At 41.6% G+C, this 25,903-nt stretch overlaps 1 protein-coding gene across 12 annotated transcripts in view; it reads left to right on the top strand.

Moving 5' to 3' along the window:
- Nucleotides 1-25,903, top strand: part of CLCN1 (chloride voltage-gated channel 1) — a 59,028-nt gene that overhangs the window by 7,830 nt on the left and 25,295 nt on the right. For 9 of the 12 annotated variants that reach the window (XR_005840249.2, XM_015294034.4, XM_015294030.4 and 6 more), the window contains exons 1-6: nt 13,884-14,257; nt 20,584-20,737; nt 21,189-21,320; nt 22,646-22,774; nt 22,878-23,011; nt 24,562-24,639. Coding sequence is in view for 11 of the 12 variants with exons in the window: in XM_015294034.4 (XP_015149520.2) it covers nt 14,051-14,257; nt 20,584-20,737; nt 21,189-21,320; nt 22,646-22,774; nt 22,878-23,011; nt 24,562-24,639 (834 nt within the window). In the remaining variant the exon portion in view is untranslated. Of the gene's footprint in view, nt 1-13,883; nt 14,258-15,759; nt 15,858-20,583; nt 20,738-21,188; nt 21,321-22,645; nt 22,775-22,877; nt 23,012-24,561; nt 24,640-25,448; nt 25,528-25,903 lie in introns of those variants that run through there. The other 3 variants (XM_004938123.5, XM_046944646.1, XM_015294039.4) reach the window with 3 other exon arrangements.

Here is a 25,903-nt window from a genome sequence, read left to right as displayed (position 1 = left end):
ATTTTGCTACTGAATCTTGAAAATTGTGGGATTGACACAGTTAATTCCAAAACAGTGTGTCAGCTGACAGTTTACTTTCCAGACTGAAGTTTCTCATAGTCTTCCCACAGGCACCACAGTGTCCATTTTAAAATGGGCAGTAGTCCAGTGAGATGTCAACAGCCCTCACAGAGAATAGATGGTTGTCTCGGAAGGGCAACAACCCAATGTCTGTGAGATGTGCCAGTGTACAATGCAGATGCTGTCTGACCATCAGTGGCTCAGCCTGATCTCCTCCATTTGGATACAGGATGAAAGAAATACTACTGAGTAGATGGTACCAGGTATCAACTCCATGAGGAAGTGATGACTTCCTGGTTTTCTTATGATATCTGCCTCTTATATCTAGTACAGCTCTTCAGTAGAGGGTGGAAGTAAAATCAATAGTTAAGGCCAGACTGATAGTGCTGAGGAAGGCCCTCTCATAAAATTGACATTGCAGACCTAGTATCAGAACACAGATGCTAAAGGTGTTAATGCACTTCCAAGCAGATCTGAATGTGCAGCAGCTGATTTAGTACACTGATCATGTTCCCCTGCACTCAAGACTATAGGTCAAGAGAGGACAGGATTGTAGTGATCAGAGTGGCAAGATTAGGTATGAAATGTGTGTCCAAGTCGTCTTGCCACAAAGGTCTTGCTTTTATGTCTTCATCATGTCTTCTGGGTTCCTTGTAAGCAACGGCAACACTTCGTGATCTTTGCACCCTTTATATTGCCTGTGAACAATAAAGGCTCAGGGACAAGTTGAGGTTAATCACAGTTTCACTTGACATGTGTTATAACCTTATCTCCAGCATGGAACTGTTGCAGTAAGAAACCCGTACAGTGCCTACAAAGTTCGTCCTGTTCAATGTAGCATCTCTTGAGATTCAGCTCTGTTCTGGGTTTTGAATCCATCAATATGCAACTTTCTTCTAACTCCTGCTCTTCCATTTCTTCTGGTGACTTCACACTCTCATTCTCTCTCTGTGCAAATGTCATTTTATTTGCCATTTATAATGGTAAATACTATTATAATACCATATAGGATCACTGCTTTATCTGAGACACCCATAAGGCAGCTAAAGTAGACCATTTTTCTCTGCCCCTGCAGCAAATAAGCTTGCCAGTTCAGTTACTGAAGATCTCCTGCAGGTACACAATGCCCAAAGCAAGGAGTGTACCAGCCCTACTGGAGATCTTCCCTCGATCCCATGGGAGTTCCTGATGGGATTTTGAGTTATTTCACTGTGAGGGAGAGGAAATAAGGTTGAGAAACCTGCTAGCCATCAGCAGTGGTGCCAGTGGTATCAGCAGAGCTGTATACCAGCAAGTTGTATAGATCTGTGGTCCCACAGATGTAGGAAAGTGTTCTGCCTGCTAAGTCCCCTTTCCTTTTTGAATAGGGCTCTAACTGATGAAGATGAGGTCACAATCTGCCACGGTAAGGGTCAGGTGTATCTTCTTGCCAGATCAATGATCCTCTGAATTGGTATACTCCTGCCCCATTCTTGATTTAAAAAAAAGATCCCCAGCCAAGCCAGTGCATATAGCAAAGAGCAGAAACTCTTCCCCACATAAGGACAAGCAGTAGTGCAAGTGGGATAGCTTTCAGGAGATCAGAGGGGCCTCATGAACACCAACCGCCTCCTGAAGGTCACTCCATGCAGGGAGGTGGGGCATGGTTAGAGACTGGAGTGTTGGTTGTTGTGATAGGTGTGTTCCCATCCCTACAAGCATAGGGGTGGGCAATCAGGGGCAGGACTGAGAGCTTGCACTGGCAGCTCAGTGCCTGCAGTCTCAGTGCCAGCAAGGCAGTTAAGGGAAGAAGCATGGGAATCCAGGCAGTAAATGTGCAAAGGAAGAGGCTATGAAAGGCAATGGTCTTCCCATGTGTACAGCCATCTCCTTCCCTGCGTGGTGTCATTTCTCCACAGATCCCTCTTTGCTGCTGTTGGTGGCAATCGTAGGGCCCACAGAGTGTGATAATAGCAATCATAGCCCCCAGGCAGGGCAACTGTCTGGTTAAATTGTGGCGATCTTGTTCCTTCAGTATCTGGGGAGCTGATGTCCTGTTCCCATAGCAAGATCTGGACATACTTCTAGTTTTCAAACAGCATTTCAAAGAGCTCCCATGACAACTTAATGTTCCCATATTTATTTTCTAATTTTGTGCTGTGACAGAGGCAACACTGTATGTGTTGTCTTGAGTCAGCTAGCAGGCCAAATGGAATAGCTGTAGCAATTCCCTTAGTGGGTTGTGAATTTCAGCTTCTCTCTCCTAAACAGGTTTTACACACGCATATACCATGGAGACATCTACTCTGTTTCTCAGATAAAGACTCAGAAAAAATTGTAAATTGGATAGGAACTCTGGTGGTCTCTAGCCCAATGCTTTGCTCACAGCAGGGCTCATTCCAACTCTAGATCAGATTGTCCCTGGCCTTGTCTAAGCAAGTTATGAACATCTTTAGAATGGAAGATTCCCTAGACCCTCTGGACATTTGTTCCTGAGCTGAATCACCCTCAAGAGAGGGTGGATGTGTACGTGTTTCTCTTTTACACATTCTGGCATATCTTTGTTGCAAGTTTTGCCTTTTTCCTCCTGCCCTTCATTGTGCTCCTCTGAGAAGTCTGGCTCTGATGTTTTTCCAGCCCATCTGCTGCAGGTAGAGAGAGACTGCTGTTACATCCCTCCCTCCTCCCCACAGCTGTTTCTTTTGAAGGCTGAACAAATCCAGCTCCCTCAACCTGCCCATACGTGTCAGAATTTCATATGCTACAACTGACCAAGAAGACAAAATACAGAGAGAAAGAAAAACTAATGGGAGCTTGATTTCCGTAGAGGTAAAATTTTAAATTAGGTAAGTTTTCCATCATTTCTGGATACCAAATGGGGGGAATACATAAAAGTTAAAGGCACTTAGGAATTCACTTTTTATGGCTAGTAGAATAGAAATAGAATAAGGTGTCTTAAAATAAGAATTACACTATTCTTTTCAAGTAGGAGAGAAGTAACCCCTAAACTCAGTAGCCTCAAGGAATAATTTTGTGTCAGTCCTTCAGGAGAACTGAAAAAGTTATGGCGGGCCTACAAGCCCACTGGTCAATTGATGAGTTTTATTGACAGACGAGATTTACCTCTAGCCTGACAATTAACTATTTTCCTCTTCAGTTCTTGAAAATATGATGGACTTCAGGAAAGACTGAAAAATTTCTTGAGGTCCACAAATACTCTCACTGATTTTTCCTGACTCTGCACAACGAGCAATGCATAAGGTCTAGGCTGTGAGCAGTGTTATTAAACATACACATAAGACATCCAAAATTCAATAATTTCCCATAAACTCTCTGAATTTAGCGGCTTCTAGAGCTTCTCTCAGTTCTCAAGTTAAAAGAATTATAGATAAATTCCCACTTTTCTTCCTCTGCATTTTTGTTTTTATTGGTCTGTTTTCCTTGTGACACTGCTGACTTTGGACACTCTCAATTTTTGTTCTAAGTATATTATTTTCGAATGACCGGGATAATAAACATCAGCCCATTGTGTAAGAGACACAATACAAATTGCAGGAAACTTCCTGCCACTTCTGCTGACTTACACTGTTCTAGGCTTGAAATACCAGACTACTTGAAATCCTATCTATACCTGTCTCTTCAATATCTGTAGGCTATTGCTCTTTCATGGCTTTGAAGTCTTTTGTACCTTCCTCCTTGTGACAGTCGAAATTGGTTCTTACTGATACACATACAGCAGCTTTGGTTTAATGAGTTCCACAGGGAAAGGACTTTGTGCAGCCTCCATGACAAAATGTGGCATTTGCTACATGCAGTTCTTTCCTTTCCCCAACACCTAAAAGTTATAGTAGGGAGCTGATAAAAGAGGAAGAGAGCCCAGTGTTTTTTATGCTGGTTCTCACTGTCATCCATGTAACAGCAGTCAGCAATAACAGGAAAGGTTATTTCCACAGGGGAATTTGCCCTTCGTTGGTGATGGATTTATTCTTTGTCTGCTATGAGAACTTCCTTCCTACTGCTTGCCTTCATCTTTATCTCACATTACTACCAGGGATTCTTTTACAGGAAATAGGGAAGACAGCAGAAGGCTACAAGACTTTTGTGTACAGGAAGGCTAGGTGTGTTTGTATGGTTAGGTGCATTTAGATAGGAGAAGGTAAACAGAAAACTTAGTCAAAATTGTATAAAATGTATTAGCATAAATTTGGCTAAGTAGGGTACTTAAAAATATTAAGTGGTAGTGATAACATGTCTGTTATAACTTCCATATTGGCATCATTTATGTCTACTGAGACAGGATAGGGCACACGAGTAAAGTCAAAACAAATAGTACTTTGCACATATGAAATTCATGAGCAGTTTATAGCACATGCTCTAGTAGTACAATTACAGAGGTGAAACTAAAAATATAAGCATGACTGAAGTGTTATTGAGAAAAAGTGATTGTCTATGATTGTCTATGACAGACCCTTTCCTCATTTCTAGGTGTGTTCCTGCCACCTTCTTTTTGAACATTCCTGTTCATTAATCAAGTGGATCAAAGTGCTGAGCTGCCTGAAAATGGCTTTTTGTTGCATCAAGTTTTTAGATCATTAGTTCCAGTACCTAACAAAGTGCAGCCATCAGTTTCAACTTGCCTGTTCCTTAGGTCTCCTAAGCCAGTACTGTGATCACTTTCTCAGAGACGTTAATAGATTCTAGGATCTCAATGAAATGCCTTTTCAAGCGTTTAAAATTTGAATGAGTATCAGGTAAATGAAATTGATCATTTTTTTTCCTTATATACCTCTAATCCTAGCCATGGCCTCCTAGAGATGTCTGTCCATTCTTAAGGCACCATCTGCCTGCCAAATCCTAGTTCAAACATAGAACGGTTAGAATCATAGAATGGTTTGGATTGGAAGGGACTCCAAAGATCATCAAGTTCCAACCCCCCTGCCCCCCCCCCCCCCCCCCCATCCTCCAGATCTGGTATTAGACCAGGTTGCCCAGGACCCCATCCAACCTGAGCTTGAACCTCACCAGTGACAGAGCATCCACAGCCTCTGTGGGCAGCCTGTTCCAGTACCTCACCAATCTGTGTGAAGAACTTCCCAACATCCAATCTAAAACTTCCCTTCTTGAGCTTAAAACAATTCCTCCTTGTCCTATCACTGTCTATCTTTGCAAGTGGATTCCCCTCCTTTATATAATCTCCTTTATATAATCCTTGTAGCCTTCTCTTCTCCAAGCTGAACAAGCCCAGCTCCCTCAGCCTGTCTTCGTAGGGGAGGTGCTCCAGCCCTCTGATCATCTTCAAGGGCCTCCTCTGAACCCTCTCCAGCAGTTCCATCTTTCTTGTATTGGGGGCTCCAGACCTGGATGCTGTACTCCAGATGGGGCTGCACGAGGGCAGAGTAGAGAGGGACAATCACCTCCCTGTCTGTGCTGGCCACCCCTTTTCTGATGGAGCCCAGAATACCATTTGCTTTCCAAGCTGCAAGAGCACACTGCTGGCTCAAAATGTATTTCTAACGTGTCCTTAAACCCTTACATTTTTCATCCAGTCCAAATAATTTTGCTTTATAAGTCAATCTGCCTCCTATTTGTATTTTGCTTTAATCACATTTTTTCCTAGTTGGCCATGGGTTGATGTAGGAAGCAGCAGTCTTCTCTTGAAATTAGCCAAGTCCTATACAGAATTAACAGCCCAAGCATAGCTTGTGCCAGCCTGGTTCTGTATAGCTCATGATTGCATTTTCTTCCCATCCTTATGGTGTTAGTCCTGCTGCTTTCAACCAGTACAGTTGTGTGACTAACAGATTGAATGTACATCTATTAATTTTACTTGTGCAGCAGTCAATCTGTAGGAAGGAGGAGAAGAAAGGTATAAATCATCTTCAGAGCATGGGCTGCCTCTCACATCTGAAGGATGCTTTTTTCTTACAATAAAATACAGGGCATGGTGCAGGTGGCTTATTAGGAAATACTCACCATTTGAAATCAAAGCCTGTCATCTAGGTGGAGATGTAAAGTGCAGTTGCCTGGAGTCTGTAGATTCTCCATCCTGGAACAATAAAAATTTCACAAGCTTGGAAGCATCCCTAATGGGTTTTGATCACTAGAGATGACTGCATTTCCTAGATGTTCCTTAGTCTCTTCTGCTAAAAATGCTTCCAAGATGATTACTTCATCTTGAAACATTGCCTCGATGTTTGCTAATGCAGCATTTTCTTCATAGAAAATAAACAGAGATCCATTAAACCCACTTCAAACAGTGCATTGAGTGTCTTGTATGTCTTACTGTTTTCAGTTATTTCAGATGCCTAATGCAGCTGTAAAAAGTCTTCTGCTTCTCATCAACATGCAGTCTAATTTTCATTTTTATTTCTTCTTTTTGATTCATCTTTTTGATTCTTACATACACACTGTGCATATTTAATTTGTTCTCAGTTTATTTTAAGTCAAGGCAGTTATATCCTACCCTGCCAATAAAACCCATCTTGCTTTGGAGAGCCACTGTGATTTAATAGAGACTATGTGGTGCTGCAGGGTGGAGGGAATTGAAGGTTGCAATTTAAGACAGTGAGCTTTAGGGAAGGAGCTTTAGACAGGAGCCAAGCCTTAGAAGTATGGGAATGTGCCCCTAGACAAAGGAGTGCGAGGAAAAATTTTAGCAGATCAAAAAGTCACAGTGTTTATTGCAACCAAGATGGACCTAGAAGCAAGAGGAGGATCATAGTGCATGGGAGATAATTGTGTATAGAATCATAGAATTCTTACAGTTGGAAGGGACCTTTAAAGGTGCCCTAGTCCAACTCCCCTGCAATGAACAGGGACATCCACAGCTAGATCAGGTTCTCCGAGCCTTGTCCAAACTGACTTGAATGTCTCCAGGGACAGGGCTTCCACCACATCTCTGGGCAACTGGATCCAGTGCCTCACCATCCTCACTGTAAAAGACTTTTTCCTTATATCCAACCTAAATCTCCCCACTTTAAGTTTGAAACCGTTTCCCCTTGTCCTATCACCACAGACCGTGCTAAAGAGTCTGTCCCCTTATATTCATTGCTGTACTGTCTGACGTATGTTCGGAGTTTTCTCTATGTTAAAAAATATAAAGTAATCTGGTTTTAATCACTGGTGTGATTCTTCAAGTTTTGAACCCTGCTGATTTTGACTAGAGAGCTCACCAAGACATCTAGATATATTCACTTTAAAGTTCTGGATGAGTTGAGATGTTGGGATCAATTTGTAAAATCTCTTTCTGCTGAGTTTGTGAAAGTTCTCTCTACTTGTTCTTTTCACTCCCAGTTCCAAACTGTGACCACACTGCAATGTAAGATAAGGCAGCTCAAATTAATGAGTCATCCACCTTAGGTAGCAACATCAACATACGTATGACTTTGTTTCAGTTTATCTGGCCCAGCATTCACACAATGCTCTGTGCAGATTACCACAGTTGAGTTGTTTCTGGAACAGGGGCCTAGGTCTGCCCCTCTAAAGCTCACACCATATTTGCTAGTTGATAGCATATCATAATATCATACCATGTCATATCACAATGTCATCATGTCATATCATGATCTGTTCAAGTTTCATTCCAGGTTCATCTATTACAAACTCCTGTTTTAATGGCTCCTTCATTCCTAAAAGTGGCTCCTGTGTTTATCCACTTAAAATTATGAGGTCTATTTTTCTTCATGGGTTACCCATGAGTTGAGTAGGTTACCCCATCTTTTCCCTACTTATCAATTGATGATTCTCAAGATCTGCCCTGTTTCTGTCAGTTGTGTGCTGTTCATCCCAGTTTCAGTCAGTATGTGTCCTCTTGAATATCTTCATATTATCTTATTACTTTTCAGTGTTGAAAGCCCTTTCTGGATTTTTTCTTTTTACTTTTCACTGTGAATTCAACCCTTCTTTCAAGTAGTTTTTGTGACTTCCTGTCATCATCTATCCATATTCAGCCTTGCTTACAATGTGTTGCACAGCTTAAATTCAGTCTTTTTCTCCTGTTCAAGCCCTACTTTATTGTCTATTCCTTTCTTTCCTAATAAAATCTCTCTTTTCTCCATATCCCTCTCTCTTCCTAACATTTTTCAAAGGATTCTTTCTCTCACAAAGTTCTGACTCTATCCTATAGCTCTTTGAAGCCTTGTTTAATGAAATGTCCCATTCAAACACCTTGTTCTCACCTATTAGGCATTGCCTTATCTGATGTCCACTGAAACCTTTTTCCTGCCTTCCTTCTTCTTACAACACCATTCATGTGTTGCTGTTGCTTCAGGCAAGGTATACTTGATGTAGCTAACTTCGTATCCTTTATCTCAACCCCTTACGTCCTTCCATACTTTCTTTGTTTATTATGGCCTCTGAGTAGTCCTCCTTTGGCACCTTTCTCCTCTTCCTCCTTTACAACTTCATTTTTTTCCTTTCACCTTTACAATTTACTTTGTTTCATAACCTATCTTTTATATTGTGTCCGTGTATGTTGTCTTCCTTATGGGCCTCTTGGAGTAAGTTGGCTGAAGCACAGAGTATTATTCTTCCTTTATTCACAAATGACTGCTTTTCTATTCTGCATACACAGTTTGGAGTAACAACTCTGCCTCTACAAAATCATCTTCTCTCAATATGGGATGCTTGAGGGCTCTAGATCACCATGTCCTATATTTTCTGTGCATGTAGTATTGTTGGTAGCTGAAAAAGTTCAGTTTCACTCCAGCGGAGGCTGCAGTCTGGTGAGCCAAGAGATTTGTATACAGTGAGGATGTGAACTATTCTAGATCTGGATAAATCTGCTAGAGAAGCAAAAACAGCTCTAGTGTAAGGAGAAGGCTTAGAAACTATTATAATGTCTCTATGGGTGGGGCACAGATGACGGTGTCAACCTTGTCATTGCTGATTAATACCACGGGGATTTCAGGTGATAAATCTCCCTGGAACAGGACCATTAGTGAAATGCCTGTATTCAATCATCCCTTCCTCGATACCATCAGAGATTTTGCTATAGAAGCTGGGAACTGTATTTCTGCATCCTAAAAAGCATTCGGGAGAAAGGAATAAACGCAGAGAAACAGGAGGATCTGAGAGAAAACTGGGAAGAAGAGGGAGACAGCTAATGGGAGAATAGACCCACCTTGGGTGAGGGTTCTAAATCATATTCCTTTTTTTTTTTCTTTTCTTAGACCCTTTTTTGGGCTGTGACTGTAGATTTGTCCATGATGAAGGTGTCCTGCTTGAAGGAAGTATCACAGAAATGCACTTTGAGTACCTTTAGGGCTTGTAATACCTGAGGAAGAAACTAGTATTTGAGCAGGTTGAATATGTTTCCTCTTGTGAGCTGTAGGGCAATCTATAAACTGTCCTACTGAGGCTTTTGAGGCTTTTGTGAGTTCTTTGAACAGGTTTAGAAGCACCTGGGGAACTGAGAAAAGCCATATCTACAGGTCATCTGTTTTTGTGACTAGTACAGGATGCTTATTACATCATCATATTTCTTTCACATTTTCTGGTGTTTCTGTTCTAAGTCTCTGAGTTTGTTGAGAACCTCCCAGGCAACAACAATACCACATTGCTGTGTCCTGCTAGAAAGGCAGTGCTAGGCCTTGGTAGTAGAAAGTTGAATTTATGAGCAATAAAGAAAATATATAAAGAGCAACCATGGCAGGAAATTACTGACAGTGTGACAGAGGAAAACTGACAGTTACTGGGCAGTAGCAGCTCAGAAAGATAGTGAGTGTTGTGCTCAGTACTCTGTACTTTTGGGACTCTCTTGATCTGAAAGCATGAACAAGATAATGGGTAGAACTGGAGCAGTACCTTTTTTTATGGAAGCTGTGACAGCTAGATAAAGTAAACAAGCTCTGCTTTGAGTCTGAAGTAGAAGCAGAAGACCTCAAAACTAAATACACGTTCAGTGTAGCTACTTCGTGTTAAGAGAGGTAAAGAATGACAAGAAAGAGACTGCGTTCTACAACGTCTCTGGCTCAGCACTGCTCCTGTCTGGCCACTGGGATCTCTGCCCAGGCTGAGGGAGCTGTCTTTTTCCCTTTTTCAGCTTCAGACAGCAGCAAAGCTGAGCGCATAACTCAGAGACACACAGACACACAGGCAGAGACAGATCATTGCTGGTGAGAGATCTAAGTTTGCCAGCGCAGGCATTCACACAGCATTCTCCAGATTCACAAGCACATGTGCATTTGTGGATTCTTTGAGTACCTGGCACAGTTCTTGTGTCTGCCCAGCACCCCTGCCGAGCTTTCAGGTCTGTCTTGTAGTACACACACAGGGGAGAATGCATGTTTATCCAGATAGTTAAGAGAAGATTTAAAGAGAAAAATAAGAAAATGTCAGCCTGTGATATTCATCTACAGAGCTCAGCCAAACGAGATAGTAACTGAGCCCGTTTTACACACTACCTGCCCTTTAATATCTTTCTCTGGTTATGCACATTCTTTTTTCCTCCTTTTCCCCTTTCCCCCTGGGCACCCCTATGATTTTTCAGAGCTCTGCCATTTCTGCACCTTCCCAGTCTGGGGCCCCATGGTTCACAGTCTTACTGGTTGCAAAGTTCGTCCTTTCTGGATGTGGAACCTGTGACACGTTAACCCATTAATTAGTGTGACTGTGAGGTTTGCTTCTTGTGATTGTCTCCCACCCTAAAAGTCCTCCATCAAGTAACACCACTGGCATAAACATTCCTAAGCTCTCATATGCTCTCTCAAATTAATGTGACTGACCAGACTTGGTTCCCATCACTTCCTCCCTTTCTTATTATCCATTAAGATGATCAGAGGGCTGGAGAAGCTCTCCTATGAAGAAAGGCTGGGCTTGTTTAGCTTGGAGAAAAGATAGCTCCGGGAAGACCTCATTGCTGCTTTCCAGTACCTGAAGGGAGATTATAAACAGCTTGTAAAACTGACTTTTTACACTTTCTGATAGCGATAGGACAAGGGGAAATGGTTTAAACTAAAGTAGAAGAGATTTATATTAGATGTCAGGAAGAAATTCTTTACTCAGAGGACAGTGAGGCCCTGGCACAGGCTGCCTAGAGAGCTGTGAGTACCCCATTCCTGGAGGTATTAAAGGCCAGTTGGATGGAGCCCTGGGCAGTCTGAGCTGGTGGGTGGCAGACCTGCCCATGGCAGTGCAGTTGGAACTGGATGGTCTTTAAGATGCCTTTCAATTTAAGTCATTCTATGATTCTACAATCCTTACTATCTCTTCTTGCCTTGGAAAAAGGTCCTTTCTAGGTACCCTTACAGGAGCAGACAATCTCCTTCAACATACACTTACACTTTGAATTTAACAAGATTAGTGAGGCTGTGAGGAAAGATTGTTGGTACCCTGTGAAATAAAGAGGATGTTAATATTGCCAAGACAGCTGATAAAGTCCTTACCTTTTAGGTGAAAGAGGGGGAGGGGTGATTTATAATCTGTGGAATATAGTGCTCAGGAGATAAGAAATAAAGTGACGTAAAACCAGTATCTTTCTCTACAGATGGCATATATTTTCTCAGTCATTAAAAGGATAGGTTTAATTTCTCAGTCTTTTCCTGGATCAGCAATATCTAGGTACAGAGATCAGAGGTGGAAAGATGGTTTGATAAGTGAGAATTAGGTAAATGCTAGGTCCTTAGCTGCACATATTAGAGCGTACACATGTGCCACCATGTGCATAATGATTGCTTAGTTTCATCTGAATAGATGTAAACATTAGGTGCACTGGATCACTGTGGAAAGTGCAAATAAGGATGCAGAGTTTTTGTGGATTGTCTTCCTCATGAGGACAGTAAAGGTTTCTTGTCTCACTAACATCTAGAGTCATTTAGTAAATGTTGGCCTTGGGATCCTCCATCGTTCTACTGATAAAGTGACTCAGGTTTGGGATCTATTTGGAGGTTGAGATGAACTGTTCTTAGAAAATATATTTCAAGGAAGGATTGTCTTATTTTAGGCTATAATTACGTAGTGATTTTCCATGGAAATTCCACATCTGATTAGCTGACAGTAAGGCATTCTTTATTTATCTCATTTCTACTCTCGATCATTTCTGATGAGCAGTACTTGTGCCTTTTGAAAAACAAGAGGTAGAAGAGTGCTTCTTTGGGTAGAAGTTCCCTTTTGTTTACTCCAGTGGACATGCTGAATATTATCCTTCAGCAAATGTGACAGTAACTGAAGATCTAGTGCTCTGTTGCAGTTTTGATGATGATCGGGGTTTTGGGTGGTTGGTCTTTAGGTTTTCTGTATAAGGTATATATCCATATTCTATACACATTTTTGTATTACATACACCAAAATAATATTTTTAATATAAGCCTTAGTGTCTATATAAGCTGCATTTTTCTTCCAAAAATATCTCAGTAGGCTAGCAATACTTAATGTCATTATGATAGAAATCTATGAGACTATCCAAATTTTACCTTCTGTATCCTAGACACTGTTACCTAGAAACTCTTATTTAAGGTGGTTCATTATAAGTCTTACCTACAGATGGGCCACAGCCTTCCTCTGGGAAATGCTACTGAATGACAATAAATTTAAAGCTAGCAAGGATATAACAGATGAGCCTGTATGTTCAGAGCTAGCACTGATCTTGCTTTTGTAAGTATTCAGAGCTTGCCTAAAATGCCATCAGAGATGGACTGTACTGGCTAACAGTATCCATAGGGATATTATTGGATATACATATAAATATTGTTAGCTGGAACGATTGGAAGAGGTGGAAGTGTGGTTTATGGAGGAAATGGCATATCATCCTCTTGGAGACTTTCTTTGCATCGTACTCTGGAGGACCATTTAGAATGAGAAAAAGTAAAATAGGTCTCCAAGATAAATGTTTTATGCAGGTCTGCAAATGAAATATTGTTGAGACACTAAGCACATTGAGGCTACTCGTTTGGACCAGTGAGATGAGTGTCTTCCCTTCTCTCACATCCTGCTCACAGATCTTACTCTGAGGTATGAAAAGCTGGGAAGCCATTATCCTGGAGAGATGATGGTGTAAAAGATGAGGAAGAAGCAGTTAGTAGCAGCTCTTTAGTTATCATGTTTCGTGCATATGATTTCTTCTTTTCTGGCAAGCAGTTTCTAGGATTTTAAACTCATTGCTCTTTGTTGTACAGTAGCCATCAGAAGACGTGATTACAGGAAGGACAGTTACCGATAATTACAGTACTGGGAATTGTCTATAAGATCACACTATTAGAACATAATTCTCACTCCTGGTGCTGACTGGTACCCACTAGTGTTGGCTGAGGTTGGTTTTGTTTGGTTTGGGTTTTTTTGTTTGGTTGTTTTTTTTGCCTGGCTGAGAAACAAGTGTTAGTGTGGTGAGGAGAAGGTGTTGAATGTGAACCTGTTGGAAGTGAACATCAAGAAGAATAAATTTCTGTATATACTCATAGTTGGATTCAGAGCAATTTATTAACATCTTCCAAAAGTGAAAGTCTTCAGTATAAGGTCATATAGAAAGACTGAGATTAAGCTGTAATGCTTAGCAGTCTATATGGATGCTGGACTTGCATTTTCTCTTGTGGACTATGGACTTAGCAATAGGATGAAGGAAGAGATCTCCTGGATAATGACTCCTGCTTGCTCCTGTCTATATGTTGTGTCTGTATTTCTAGCTCTCGCTTTCTTACAGCCTTCTTTTCTCCTCCTCTCCCTCCCCTTCCTTCTCCTTCAGGAGTTCCCCTTTTGCCCACACCTGATATTCAATCCTGGCAGAGTTAATGCCTTTTGCTGAGATCAGACCTGGCACTGGGGAATCATGTGACAGAAGAAGGTTGCTATAAATATAGTTGAACCCTGCCTTTGGGAAGGAAGAGGAGAAAGTGAGAGAGACACAAGGAGTAGGAGGGGCAGAGAGAAAGGGAGTGCAGGGACAGAACTTAGAGTGGTCTAATGAGAGAGAGAAAGGAAGGAAGAAAAGAACAGAAGAAAGTGCAGAGGCCACTTTCTAGGCCAGACCATGAGGTGGTTCTAGGAAAGGACCATAGTGGCAGCTCTGCTACAACTAAGCATGAGCAAGAGTAGAGACATGGAAAGCTCAAAGAGTATGATGCAGGAATCCAGATCGAAGCCAGCTTTGTGGGGGGGCACACCGCAATACGACTATATCTGCTTTGAGAAATGCACCTGTTACGGGATACCCTTGGAGGCGGGACGCGAGGCCGGGGGAACAGGGGACAACCTGCACTACCTGGAGAACTCCCTCAGCCACCCACAGGTAGGGTTGGACAACTGGGATGTTTATGGCAGCACAGGCCTCAATGGGGTCACATATGCTCTTGGGGCTCCTAGAATGGTGCTGTAGAGCACACATCCCTGTCTATACCCAATCCTACCAACTCTCCCTTTTCCTTGTTGACTTCCAAGTAAGGCACTGACTTTCACAGTCTTGCTTAGAATGCTATCATCATTTCAAGTCATTGGGTATTTCCATCTATTATGACCACAGTGTTAAAATGGTTAAGATGGGATGTGAAAATCAATGAAACCATTAATGTATTCGTAAATGCCAAGAGAAATTGCATCTGCCTTCAGCTGCATAGTGATTTTAGGTAGAGCAGAAGAGGAGATAAAAACAAATAGAACGGTAATGAAGCTAGACGGATATCTATCTGCACAGCTGAATGGACAGTCATGCAGACCTCTGTTCTGACTTTTCCCTAAACAAGGAGAGTAAGTCCATGCTTGTATCTGCATGTTGATAGTTTCAGTAGCTCTTCTGAGAGCTGTGAGGAATTTTCTAACTCTTAAACTTCACCTGACTCTTACTCTGGTTCATACAAATATCGTCTCAGAAAAATATCTAGTATGAAGATGTACTCTAGTTATGACCTCTTGTTCTATTGTCCTCTGTATCTCCTCTGCCTCTCCTTTCGGGACACCCTTCTGCAAAGAGGAGGTTTTACAGCCATCTTGGTGTCTTATTTCCTGCCAGTCTGTTCAGACTGAGCTGACGTAGAAGGGTTTAGAGCAATGTAGAATTTGGTCTAGTGACGAGAGGGAGAGAGAATGTGTGAATGTGAAATTCATACAGGGAAAATATGAGTGGAGGTTTCTAACATCCCCTTACACAAATTCTTGTGCCAGTGACTGGGGAATAGAGGAAGAGATGCGTCAATCTCCCTAAGAACTGCATGATTCTGGGGGAGGAAAAAGCCACATTTGCCACCAAGATTATTTCTTCCAGTAGATAAACATCCCAATGAGGATTGTATCTGCCATGTTGCAAAAGACTAGGAAGTCGGTCCCATGGCCATACTCAGAAATTTCTCTTCTGAAGCTGTATAAAAAATCTGAGAGTTTGCAAATGATTTCTCTACTAGTAAACTGTCCCAGAACCACTCCCTGGCTGATTCAGAAGCAACAGCCAGAACTGGGAGGTGTTCTGGAGCGTTAACGGAGTTAACGCTTTATGTATATTTTCAAGTGAGTTATGCTGAGATTTCACATTTGAGATGTGACCTGGCCCTCTCATGGGATGCAAGTGGAGCAATGCCTAGGGCTGGAGGGCTGAGGTGGGTTATGGAAATACATACTGTGTTACATGAGCCATTAGTAAGTTGGGATACACAAAAATACACCAATTTACACGTATCCACTCCGCAGACTATTCGCACCTGGCTAAAACCCCTCTTAGAAGGTGGCATAGTTGACACAGTGAGGCAGAAAAACCTATTCTTGCTGCCTGGCCCTGGGATGTCTTTGTTTTTGTCCCTACAGGCATGCCAGTCAATGAGTGTAGCCAAAATCCAGCACAAACAAGCAGGACATCAGATGCACTCCCATACAAGTCTTCAGGCAGTAGCATCCCCAAGCAAGTATGCATTTGTGAACACAATTTTCAGTCTTGAAAACAGACAGTCATATTTATAGATCTACTGAAAATATGCCCTAGAAATACTGTTACATAAACAATCACACAGTTACATATATAGTATGAAGGCATGTTGTTGTAAAACCAGTCTTGCTCTGCATGTGTATTTTGATTGCTGTTAATTAACATGTAGATAAATTACAAATATTCATACTATCACACACATCTTGCACAGGTATGCACTTTTATGCTATTAGCATGATAAACAATCTGCTGCACATGCTTTCATACAGAATACTCACCACTGTGATGTGAGAAAAGTAGATGATAGAGAGACATTTTAGTTCTGTTGTGCTTATTGCTTGTGCTAGCCCTTCTATTTTATATGTAAGTTGGAAGCTATTTCAGACAGAATGCCTGATTTGACTGGGTTTACACGGCAAAAAATAGTGGAAACTTGATCTTTGGCCTGGGATTTTCTAATAATATGCAGTTAATATATTAGATAATAGTTAATGTAATAAAAATAGCTAATAATAATATGTGCTTAATCTGTGGGAATTGAGATAAAGTATCATAGAATCATAGAATGGCTTAGGTTGGAGAGGACCTTAAGGATCATCCAGTTCCAACCCCCTGCCATGAGCAGGGTTGCCACCCACCAGATCAGGCTGCCCAGGCCCTGATCTGGCCTTGAACGCCATCCTGGGAGGATGGAGTGTTCTACAGTTTCTCTGGGAAGTCTGTTCCAGGGCCTCACCATGCTCTAGGTAAAATTGTTCTGCCTAACATCTAACCTAAACCTTCCATCTTTTAGTTTAAAGCCATTCCCCCCTGGTCCTATCACTATCAGTGTACGAAGTCAGTCCCTGTCTCTCTTGTAAGCTTGAGACTTAGAGACTAGAGATTTCATCTATCATTTAAAATGATATCTTGAAGAGACTTTTGCTCTCCATTTAAGTTCAGTAATGCCAGCAGTTCATAGAACCACTAGGAAAGAAAAGCTCAAGTGATTGTGTTTTTCACACAGCCCAAATATTTATAACAGTAGATTAGAAGATAGATTTATAAAATTTATGCTCTTCTGCATTGTAGGTTTCTGTGTTTTTCTCTTCCTGCATGAAAAGTAAGAGCCTTTCCTCAAGCAGCTCAGACTGATGAAGTATTTAAATGATGTGGTATTTGTGAGGTAGAAAGGGTATTCATGGCAGAGAGCTCCAACAGCAGCACACAGACGGGTGCCACAGTAAGGAAGTGTAATGATTAATTGGGCAGTGCAGTACTAAAGAGTAACAGACTCATGGAAAGACTTGAGGGGGCCTCTGGAGTTCTCTAGCCCAATGCCTTGTTCACAGTGTTTATCTAAGGAAGTACTGAATATCCCCAAGTATGAAGATGCCCAGCCTGTCTGGGTACCTGTTCCTATGTTAGCTCAGGTTTTCTTTCTACACATTCAAACATACCTTTGTTGCAAGTTTTGCCTTTTTCCTCCTGTCCTTCACTGTGCCTTTCTGAGAAGTCTGGCTCTGTTTTCTCTCCAGCCCTCTCACTGCCCTCAGGTAGAGAGTACTGCTATTACATCTCCCCTTTGCCTTTACTTCTTTGGGGACAACTATTATTTTGTAGCTGAGCCCTGTCCATCACATGTGTCTCATTAGTTCTATGCATAAGCAGTTGAGACTAGACTTTGTACTACAGAAGATCATTTCAGGAACAGCAGCATGTCTCCAAGGCAGGAGTGAGAGGGATGAGCAGTTTGCAGAGCCCACTGCAGACTCAATGGCCAGGAGCAGCAGCGTGCAATAGTGGTGCTGAAGAAAGGGATTTCTTGACTAGAGTTTGTTGTGGAGAGTACATTGCTGAGTCTGAATGGCAGGGGAAATAACTTAGGGTATGGGCTGAGAGGGGAGTGAAGATTTAAGTAGATGCTCAGTGTCAGAATAGCTATCAGAAAAGTCTTGAGGTTGTGAGAACTTTGTTGAGAACTTTTCCTCCATTAAACAATGATGTTCCTCCCACTCCCACACACAACACCCTTAGCAGTATTTATACCTTCAGTGGTTTTTGCACTGTTATCATGTTCTCATTCAGAATTTAGCCAAGCTGGACATAATAGTACCTTTTCTGTCTCAACTCTCTAAGTGATAATTGATATATTTTAAAATTCTCTCCAGCTTTTGTGGTGCTCAGAAAGAGGTAGCATCAGAGGAATACAACAGTGTAAGCACTACAGTGTTTTGGTTTTGGTTTTAGTTTTACCTGCATTCTAATGGAAAGGATATTTCTTGCCTAATGTAATTTTTCTATGAGGCCACCCTCTGATTTTTTTTTTAATCTTTCTCTGTCCTACAATTATTGACTACAATCTGAAGCAGTGCCGAAGTCCCAGAGAAACAAAGCATGTGTATGAAGCATTCTTTAAGTGAATTGAAACCAATTTGTCCTCCAGGACAGAACCTTCATCTTCGTGTCCTGAGACTAGCTCTTTTTCTTTCACATCCTGAGTTCATAATTTTCCAGCCAGATACGAACTGTGAACTGTTCTATCTGAATAGATGAAGGGCTCTAACTCCATCTGATTACAACATGTGCCTTCTAATCCATTTGAACAAGATACTTAGCAAGGTAGTTCATAATTTGGATTAAGTTCATAGTTTGGATTAAGCTCTATTTGGTATAAAACAATCTCTCATGAGCATGTAAAGGCAATGAAAAATTTGCTGAGGTGATATGAAGATGCATTTATCTAAAATCTGTTGGTGCTTGACATTGCTGCCTGAAATAGATACAGTGAGAGAAACAGGGATTAATCTGCTATTTGTTATTGGATTTTATATGTGATAGCTTATATGAAGCCTGGCAGGTCCTTCATCCTGATGTTTCACTGTCTATATTATGGAGATGAGAGCATGGCCACTCTTCACTGCTAAGAGTATGTATCAATTAATTTGGCTAGACTGTGGTGATAATAATGGGGTTAGTAATTAAATAAAATATAGTTTTCCAGTGCTGTGATGGACGGATGGAAGAACAGTTTCAGATATTCAGGTGGGATCTATTTGTTTCAGAGATGGAAGGTAAGCTATCATAAGAACAGGATGATTTAAAAGCCTACATGCATGTTCTGTGAAAATATAATAGGGATTTAAAAGGGAGCTGTTGCACGTAGTTCAAATGTCTTAGGAATATGGGCAAATAAACTACTTAGGACTTTCAGTCATGTTTGGTAACTGGAAATATAACTTGGTTTGACACTGAAATGGTTGTTCAGAGAAGATGGGAAATTTCTGCCCTTGGAGATGACTAGGATTTGCCCATTCAGTGCCCTGAGCATCCTGATTGGTCTTGGAGTTAGCACACCGTGAGCTAAGGATTGGAAGAGAAACCCCCCTGAGATGCCTTCCGGACTTCAACTTTTTGTGAGTCTCCAAATCTATCTGAAGTCAAATTCTCTTCTAAATAAGTTATCTGCTTCATTGCCATTCTACTGATGATGTTTCAATTAATGTAAATCCCAAGGGTGCAGGAGCAACAGCTCCTGTGCCACTTAGAAAAGAGGAAAAGTAAAGCTGTCCGGTAGAATTGTCTTCTAAGCTCATGGTAGAGCTCCATATCTCAAATGTCTTTTCATTCTCCAGCTGAAGTGTCTGACTTTTTGCTGACTTCTTGCCACTTAAAATATCTTAGAGAAGTAGGTGTTGTGCTGGGAGGAAGCAGATTCTAGCAGGTGGGAATTGCCAAGATCACAGGCTCCGCATCAGGCAGGAAACTGATGTAAAGTCTTAGTTTGTACATAGAATGGCAAGTGAAGGGAAGAGACCTGTTCACATCTTCTCAAATTCACATCTTCTCCATGTATACCATGAAAAAAATAAGGGAGAATAGCTACTTCTGGGGGAACCCGATGGACATAGTCAGGATCCTTCCAGCTTCCTTGAGATCTCTTTTTTTGACGAGCTGGCACAACTGACAGTTTTATCACTGATCCATGTGAGAAACATCATTGGCAAGCTCATGTAGCTGCTTGTGAATTGCATAATATCAAATGTTTTCAAGATTAGTATCTGATGACAAGGGCTAGATTAGGTAATTAAAAAAAAATCAGATGAGTTGGAGATATATGGGGATTTAGTAGAATGCTTTGGGTAGATAACGGGAGGTGCTATATGGTACCCTCTGCTATTTGCGAGCTGATGCTGCTTCTTTTCCACAGAAGACACCACCAGTGGCTGCGTACCCTGTTAAGCATTCCTTGGCAGCAGAGTGAACAGATGCAGAGCATTCCTGCAACCTATTTAGTAGTGTGATATCTCTCTAAATTTTAAGAGTTGTTTTGCAGTGCTGCTGAAGACAGCCCTAAGACTGGCAGCCTCATGTGAACAGTTTTGACCTTCTTTTGTACTTCCAAAAAGGCTACCCAATCTTTTTCCTTCAGACCTGAGCCTCCTCGTTCTGAGGATCTAAGAAAGCAGTTAGCATTCTGTTATCGTAGCTTGTACCACCAAAAGAAGATGCAAAGATTTTAGAGAGATTGGGAAGAGGGAACTGGGAAGGAAAAAGAAAAAAATAATGAATTTCCTCTGTCTGAGTCTTTCTGTGTCTCTGTCTCCTTGCTTTTGAGCCTACACCTCTGACTCTTAGTAAATATGCCTTTTCATTTTAATGCTACTTGTGAAGGAACATTTGCCTTACATTTTTGTTTTGCTCTCTCTTGCTTTTTGCTCCTCTAGCTTTATGGGCAGTACACAGACCAGGAAACTGACTTTGCTGAGAAGGAAGCAGCAAAACTACTGAACACAAACCAGGCCCAAAAGAACAACGAAAGACCCCTGAAACGTGAGAGTCAAGTAGAGATAAAAGAAGAACGCTATTCCAAATGCCAAGGTAGGAATGAGTTATCTTTGCTTACCCTGTGACCAGATATTGAGTAGAACAGCCAGAGAGATGGAATTTAAGCAAGACAAAAAGACAAGGAGACTTTGACAGGGGAGAAGCAGAGAAGGAAGAAGGAGTCACCTTGGTTTTAAAAGGTGTTTGCATGCCAGCTGTAGGAATAACTGCCCCCAAATTAGTATTTTTTTTTCCCACAACAGATCTCTATAACAGGAGGAAAAATATTTTTGCTGCTAGTGCACAAGAGGTTAAATTATCTTGTTCCTTTATTTTGAAACTTCAAAGAATTTTGAAAGACTGGAAGGAAAGGATGGGTATCAGGCCTTTAACACTAAGCCCATAGTTCTTTCACATACATTCTTTTGGTGGTCAATTCTCAACACAGAAGCACAGATTTCATCTATGTTACCTCCATTTTTCTGGTTCTCTCTTTTCTCCGCAGACTGTGCTAGACACCTCCAGAAATATGTTACCAGGAAGCTTGGAGAGGACTGGATTTTCTTGGTTCTGTTGGGTCTGGTCATGGCGTTGGTGAGCTGGGGAATGGATTATGCCAGTGCAAAGAGCCTACAGGGTGGGTCTCACTCAGATGTTGCAAAAGCATACTGTAAATGATATAAATATTTTACAAAGCCCAGTGACCAACATTCCTCCTCCTTTAATATTGTCAATACCTCAGGAAGACTGAAAAACTTGCAACACAGCAGGGAGAAGGTTAACTAAGAAAAGGTTCTTTAAAAGAGTGATAGGGAAATATTTCTAAGTGGGCAGGGAGCAAAAGACGTGTACCGTTAAAAGATAAGCCATTATTTTTACTCGCTTTCTATCCTTCTCTTGTTTTTGTGTAAGGGAACGTTGTGTGACTTTGGCCCTTCCTATTATATAGTTTGCCATCCGCCCAAGGTCTGTTGAGCATATGGTGGGTGGGGAGAGGAAAGGGCTCTTTAATGCCCTCTTGATACAGTTTTCTCTGACCTTAACCTCATTATTGCTCTTCTCAAATTTTACTTATACAGTGCTCTGGTGTTTTCTGCTACATGGAACCACAGTGCTCTTAGTGCTCTTAAACTTTTTTTTTTTTTTAACAATGATCTCACAATCACTGGCTTATGTCACTTCTCTACAGCATTCCTCTGGTTCCCATACCCTTTTCCAGCTTTAAAAATTACAAAATCTTTCAGTGGTCTTGCTTCCCATCCCCCTGAACACATATACATTTAACATTGCCAACATGCTCTTAATTGCACTTTAGAAGAAATGATTTATGCAAAATTTTTAGGAGCATGGAGCACACATAAGTAAATTTTACTCCATCTCTTTTATTTTGGCAAGGAATCTCAGCTTGCACATGTGCCAGAGAACATCTCAAAAAAGAAACACCCTCTGAGTTTGCGTGCACCAGACACATGTTGTAACAGCTGGCCCTGCTCCCTTCATGCTGCTGCTAAGCAGGGCTTCTGAGGTAGTTTTTCTGAAGGAACCGTTTTTCATGTGATTGAAATGGAGGGGAGGACGCTATCTTCAGTGTCCTTCAGGGCCCATGTAACACCTTCCAGCTGCTAAATGAAAAGATCCTGCACAGAAATTCACTCTTGCAAGTGAAAATAATACAGCTCTTCCAATGCCACATTATGGCATAGGCATCAATAATGTCTGACAGGAGAGAATCACTTGTATCCATTCCTGCAGAATGCATATATTATTTGAGATCTTGTACTTCAGATGTAACAAAGCTTCACCCTATTTGTGTTAGAAAATTAGGACTTTTAGATAGCGTTTCTCAGGGAGATCTAGCATGGGCAAGTTTAGCAGGAGTGGGCTTTTGTTTGTTATTCTTTAAAGTTTACCAAACTGATTGGAGCATCTGTGGTTACTGACAACTTCTTTGTTTGTTTACAGCCTACAAGTGGATGTACAGAGAGGTGCACCCGAATGTTCCTTTGCAGTATCTGGTGTGGGTAACATACCCACTTGTTCTCATACTGTTTGCGGCCATCTTCTGCCACCTCGTCTCTCCACAGGCTGTTGGTGAGGGTAGAAGGCATGGCAAGATCTGTTTCTGTCTGTCTCTTTTTTCTTATTCCTCTTGCCTTTGTGTTTTCTATATCCTCTGCTCTGTTGTTGTTTCCAGGGTCTGGGATCCCAGAGCTCAAGACAATTATGAGGGGAGTGGTCCTCAAGGAATATCTCACTCTCCAAGCATTTGTGGCCAAAGTTGTGGGCCTCACAGCTGGGCTTGGAAGTGGCATGCCTGTAGGGAAAGAGGTAAATATTGCTATGTTTATGCGCAGTAGCAGCCAGGGTCTAGGAAGGAGTTGTCTGTGCAAGAGACTTCAAATGTTTCCTTTTCCTTGACACCATTCCTCTTGTCAAAGCTCTGTTTTTCCCAGCAGTACTTATCTTCTACTAACCATTTCCTTCTACTTTGAAAAGCTTCATATACATAGGTAGCTCTGAAAGTAATGCCTCCTATTTATTTCCATGGAAAAAAAAACAGCTACAAAGAGCACAATAACACTATTTGACAGAGCAAATTCTCAGCTACAAAATGCTATTTTTCAACATAGTCATCACCATTAGCTATGCATTTTCACTAGCGATGAACAACAGCCTCCATGCCACACTTGTAAAAATCTGCACGGACACCCAGAATACGGCTTGTCTTGCATGTCACTGTCACCCCTGCTGAAACGCACCACCCACAGCTTCACTGTGCTCACATCCCATGCTTGGTCTCCATCAATATTCAGCAAGCATCAATGAATGTCAGTGGGTGCCATTTTTTCCACATGGAGAAATTCAGCTTCACACTTTGGGTTCATATGCACTTCCATGTCAGATGCCATTTTGTCAGACTGACCTTCTGTCTACAAAAGCTTTAAATTTTTAAACTTTTTAATAGAATATTGGTGGGAATCAAAGAATTACAGAATCGTGGTAATTGTAGGGGATTTCTGGAGATCATCTAGTCTGACCCCCTTGCTGAAGCAGGTTCCCTACAGTAGGTTACACGGAAAATTATGCAGATGAGTTTTGAATATCTCCAGAGAAGATTCCAGAGCATCCCTGGGCAGCTTGTTCCAATGCTCTGTAACTCTCAAAGTAAACATGTTTTTCCTCATGCTCATGTGGAACTTCCTATGTTCCAGTTTGTGCCCAGTGCTCCTTGTTCTGTTACTGAGCAGAGCTAAAAAGTGGCTGGCCATATCCAATTGACTCGCACTCATTAGATATTGATGTGTTGATGATAAGACTTCCCTCTGTCTTCTCCAGGTTGAACAGTCCTAGGTCTCAGCCTTTCTTCATACGGGAAATGCTCCAGGCCCCTAATAATCTTTGTGGCCCTCCACTGGACTCTCTCTAGAATTCCCCTGACTTTCTTGAACTGCAGAGCCCAGAACTGAACACAGAATTCCAGCTGTGGCCTCACCAGAGCAAAGTAGACAGGGAGGATCATCTCCCTCAACCTGCTGGCCATGCTTTTAATACACCCCAGGGTACCATTGGCCTGCTTGGTCACAATGGCACACTGCTGGCTCATGGCCAACCTGTTGTTCACTAGGACACCCAGGTCCTTCTCTGCAGAGCTCCTCTCTAGCAGGTCAGACCCTAACCTGTACTGATGCATGCAGTTATTTCTCCCCAGGTGTAGAACTCTCCACTTGTCCTTGCTGAACTTCATTAGGTTCCTCCCCACCCAACTGGAAGGTTCAACCTCTGTTGCCACACCAAGGAATTAGTTTCATAGCTGCCTTTGAAGAAATTAAAAAAAAAAAACATCTCTTTCTAATTTGTCTCCTCCTCTTCTCTTGCAGGGCCCTTTTGTGCACATTGCCAGTATCTGTGCAGCAGTACTCAGCAAGTTTATGTCAATTTTCTGTGGTGTATACGAGGTAAGGCACATGCCTCTGGCATTCAGTTCTTCCATGGGCTGAACTCTTAAGACACATTGATAGGCCACTACACACAGAGGGAACATATAGATTGAAGTTCGCTATGCTGCTCTAAAGCAGAAAGGTACCAGCCAAAGAAAATTGTAGTAGAGCCCCAGATATACAACCAAATAACTGTGCAGGATCAATCATGTGTTACCTACCACATGACACAGGTGCTGGCTAAGAACATGCATTTCACAAGATTTCTGTCTCACAGTGCCAATTCCTTTGCACTGTGATCAATATCTGTGAGAAAAAAAAAAAACAACCAACCAACAAACAAAACCTTAAATAGCTGTGGATAAAGATCAATTTGTCTTTAAGGTGGGATGTGTAGAGCATTACTAATTATAGCCTCTGCACTGCCTCTGGGCTTTTGCTGTTGCAAAACGGCCTCTGCCGGCTGATTGATGTATTGACAAATTGTGTTTGGAAAAAAAAAACCAACCACAGCCACTATTAACCATATATATAGCTATATGTAGGAACTGCTTTACAAACTCCTAACAGTAATTAGCTTTGTAATACAGCAACAGGAGGTGCTGTTTCACTTGATCCTGTATATGCATAAGGATCAAATCTCACTACTGTAGGCCAACTGAGTGTACTAAAAACTGCACTAAAGTGTGTAGAGCCTGTTATTTGTAATAGCGGTGGCTGAATCTGCTATTGGCTGTTGCTTTGTTTTGTTGTTCTGGATCCTAACACTTTGGCTTTGCTCCCTCTAACCACAGCATGCCTTTCTCTGGCTGCCCTCTCTGTTCCAGAATGTGCACAGGCAGCTCGACCTCCTGGTGGTGGCTTGCTCGGTGGGAGCTGGATGTTGCTTCAGGGCTCTTCTTGGAGGCAAGTGACTTCTTGTCTGTGATTTTTAATGTGAAACTCTGCCTCTTGCTGTGAGATCTCCTGCTAAAAAGCAGGTTCTCCAGAGATGTCACTCCACTTCTTTAGCATCATGAGTTCTTTCTTTAATTATGTAGCCTGTGGCATTGAAAGAAAGGGAGAAGATGATCCTGGAAAGGCCAAAGAAAAAGTGACAGCTTTTGAATACAAACTTCTAAAGTGACAACTTTAACTTTTCTGATAATGCGTCTTGCTCAGTCTCCTCCCACCATGAAAACTGTTCATTTTTCTCTCACTCTGGGAGTCCTAAGGTCTGTCCAGCAAATCAATAAATATCCAGTAGAGAACAGAAGTTTAAAAAAAAATTAAAAAATTGACA

Source organism: Gallus gallus, chromosome 1 (assembly GCF_016699485.2).
Source record: "Gallus gallus isolate bGalGal1 chromosome 1, bGalGal1.mat.broiler.GRCg7b, whole genome shotgun sequence".
NCBI classification, from domain to species: domain Eukaryota; kingdom Metazoa; phylum Chordata; class Aves; order Galliformes; family Phasianidae; genus Gallus; species Gallus gallus.
This window is presented reverse-complemented; position numbering and strand designations above follow the sequence as displayed.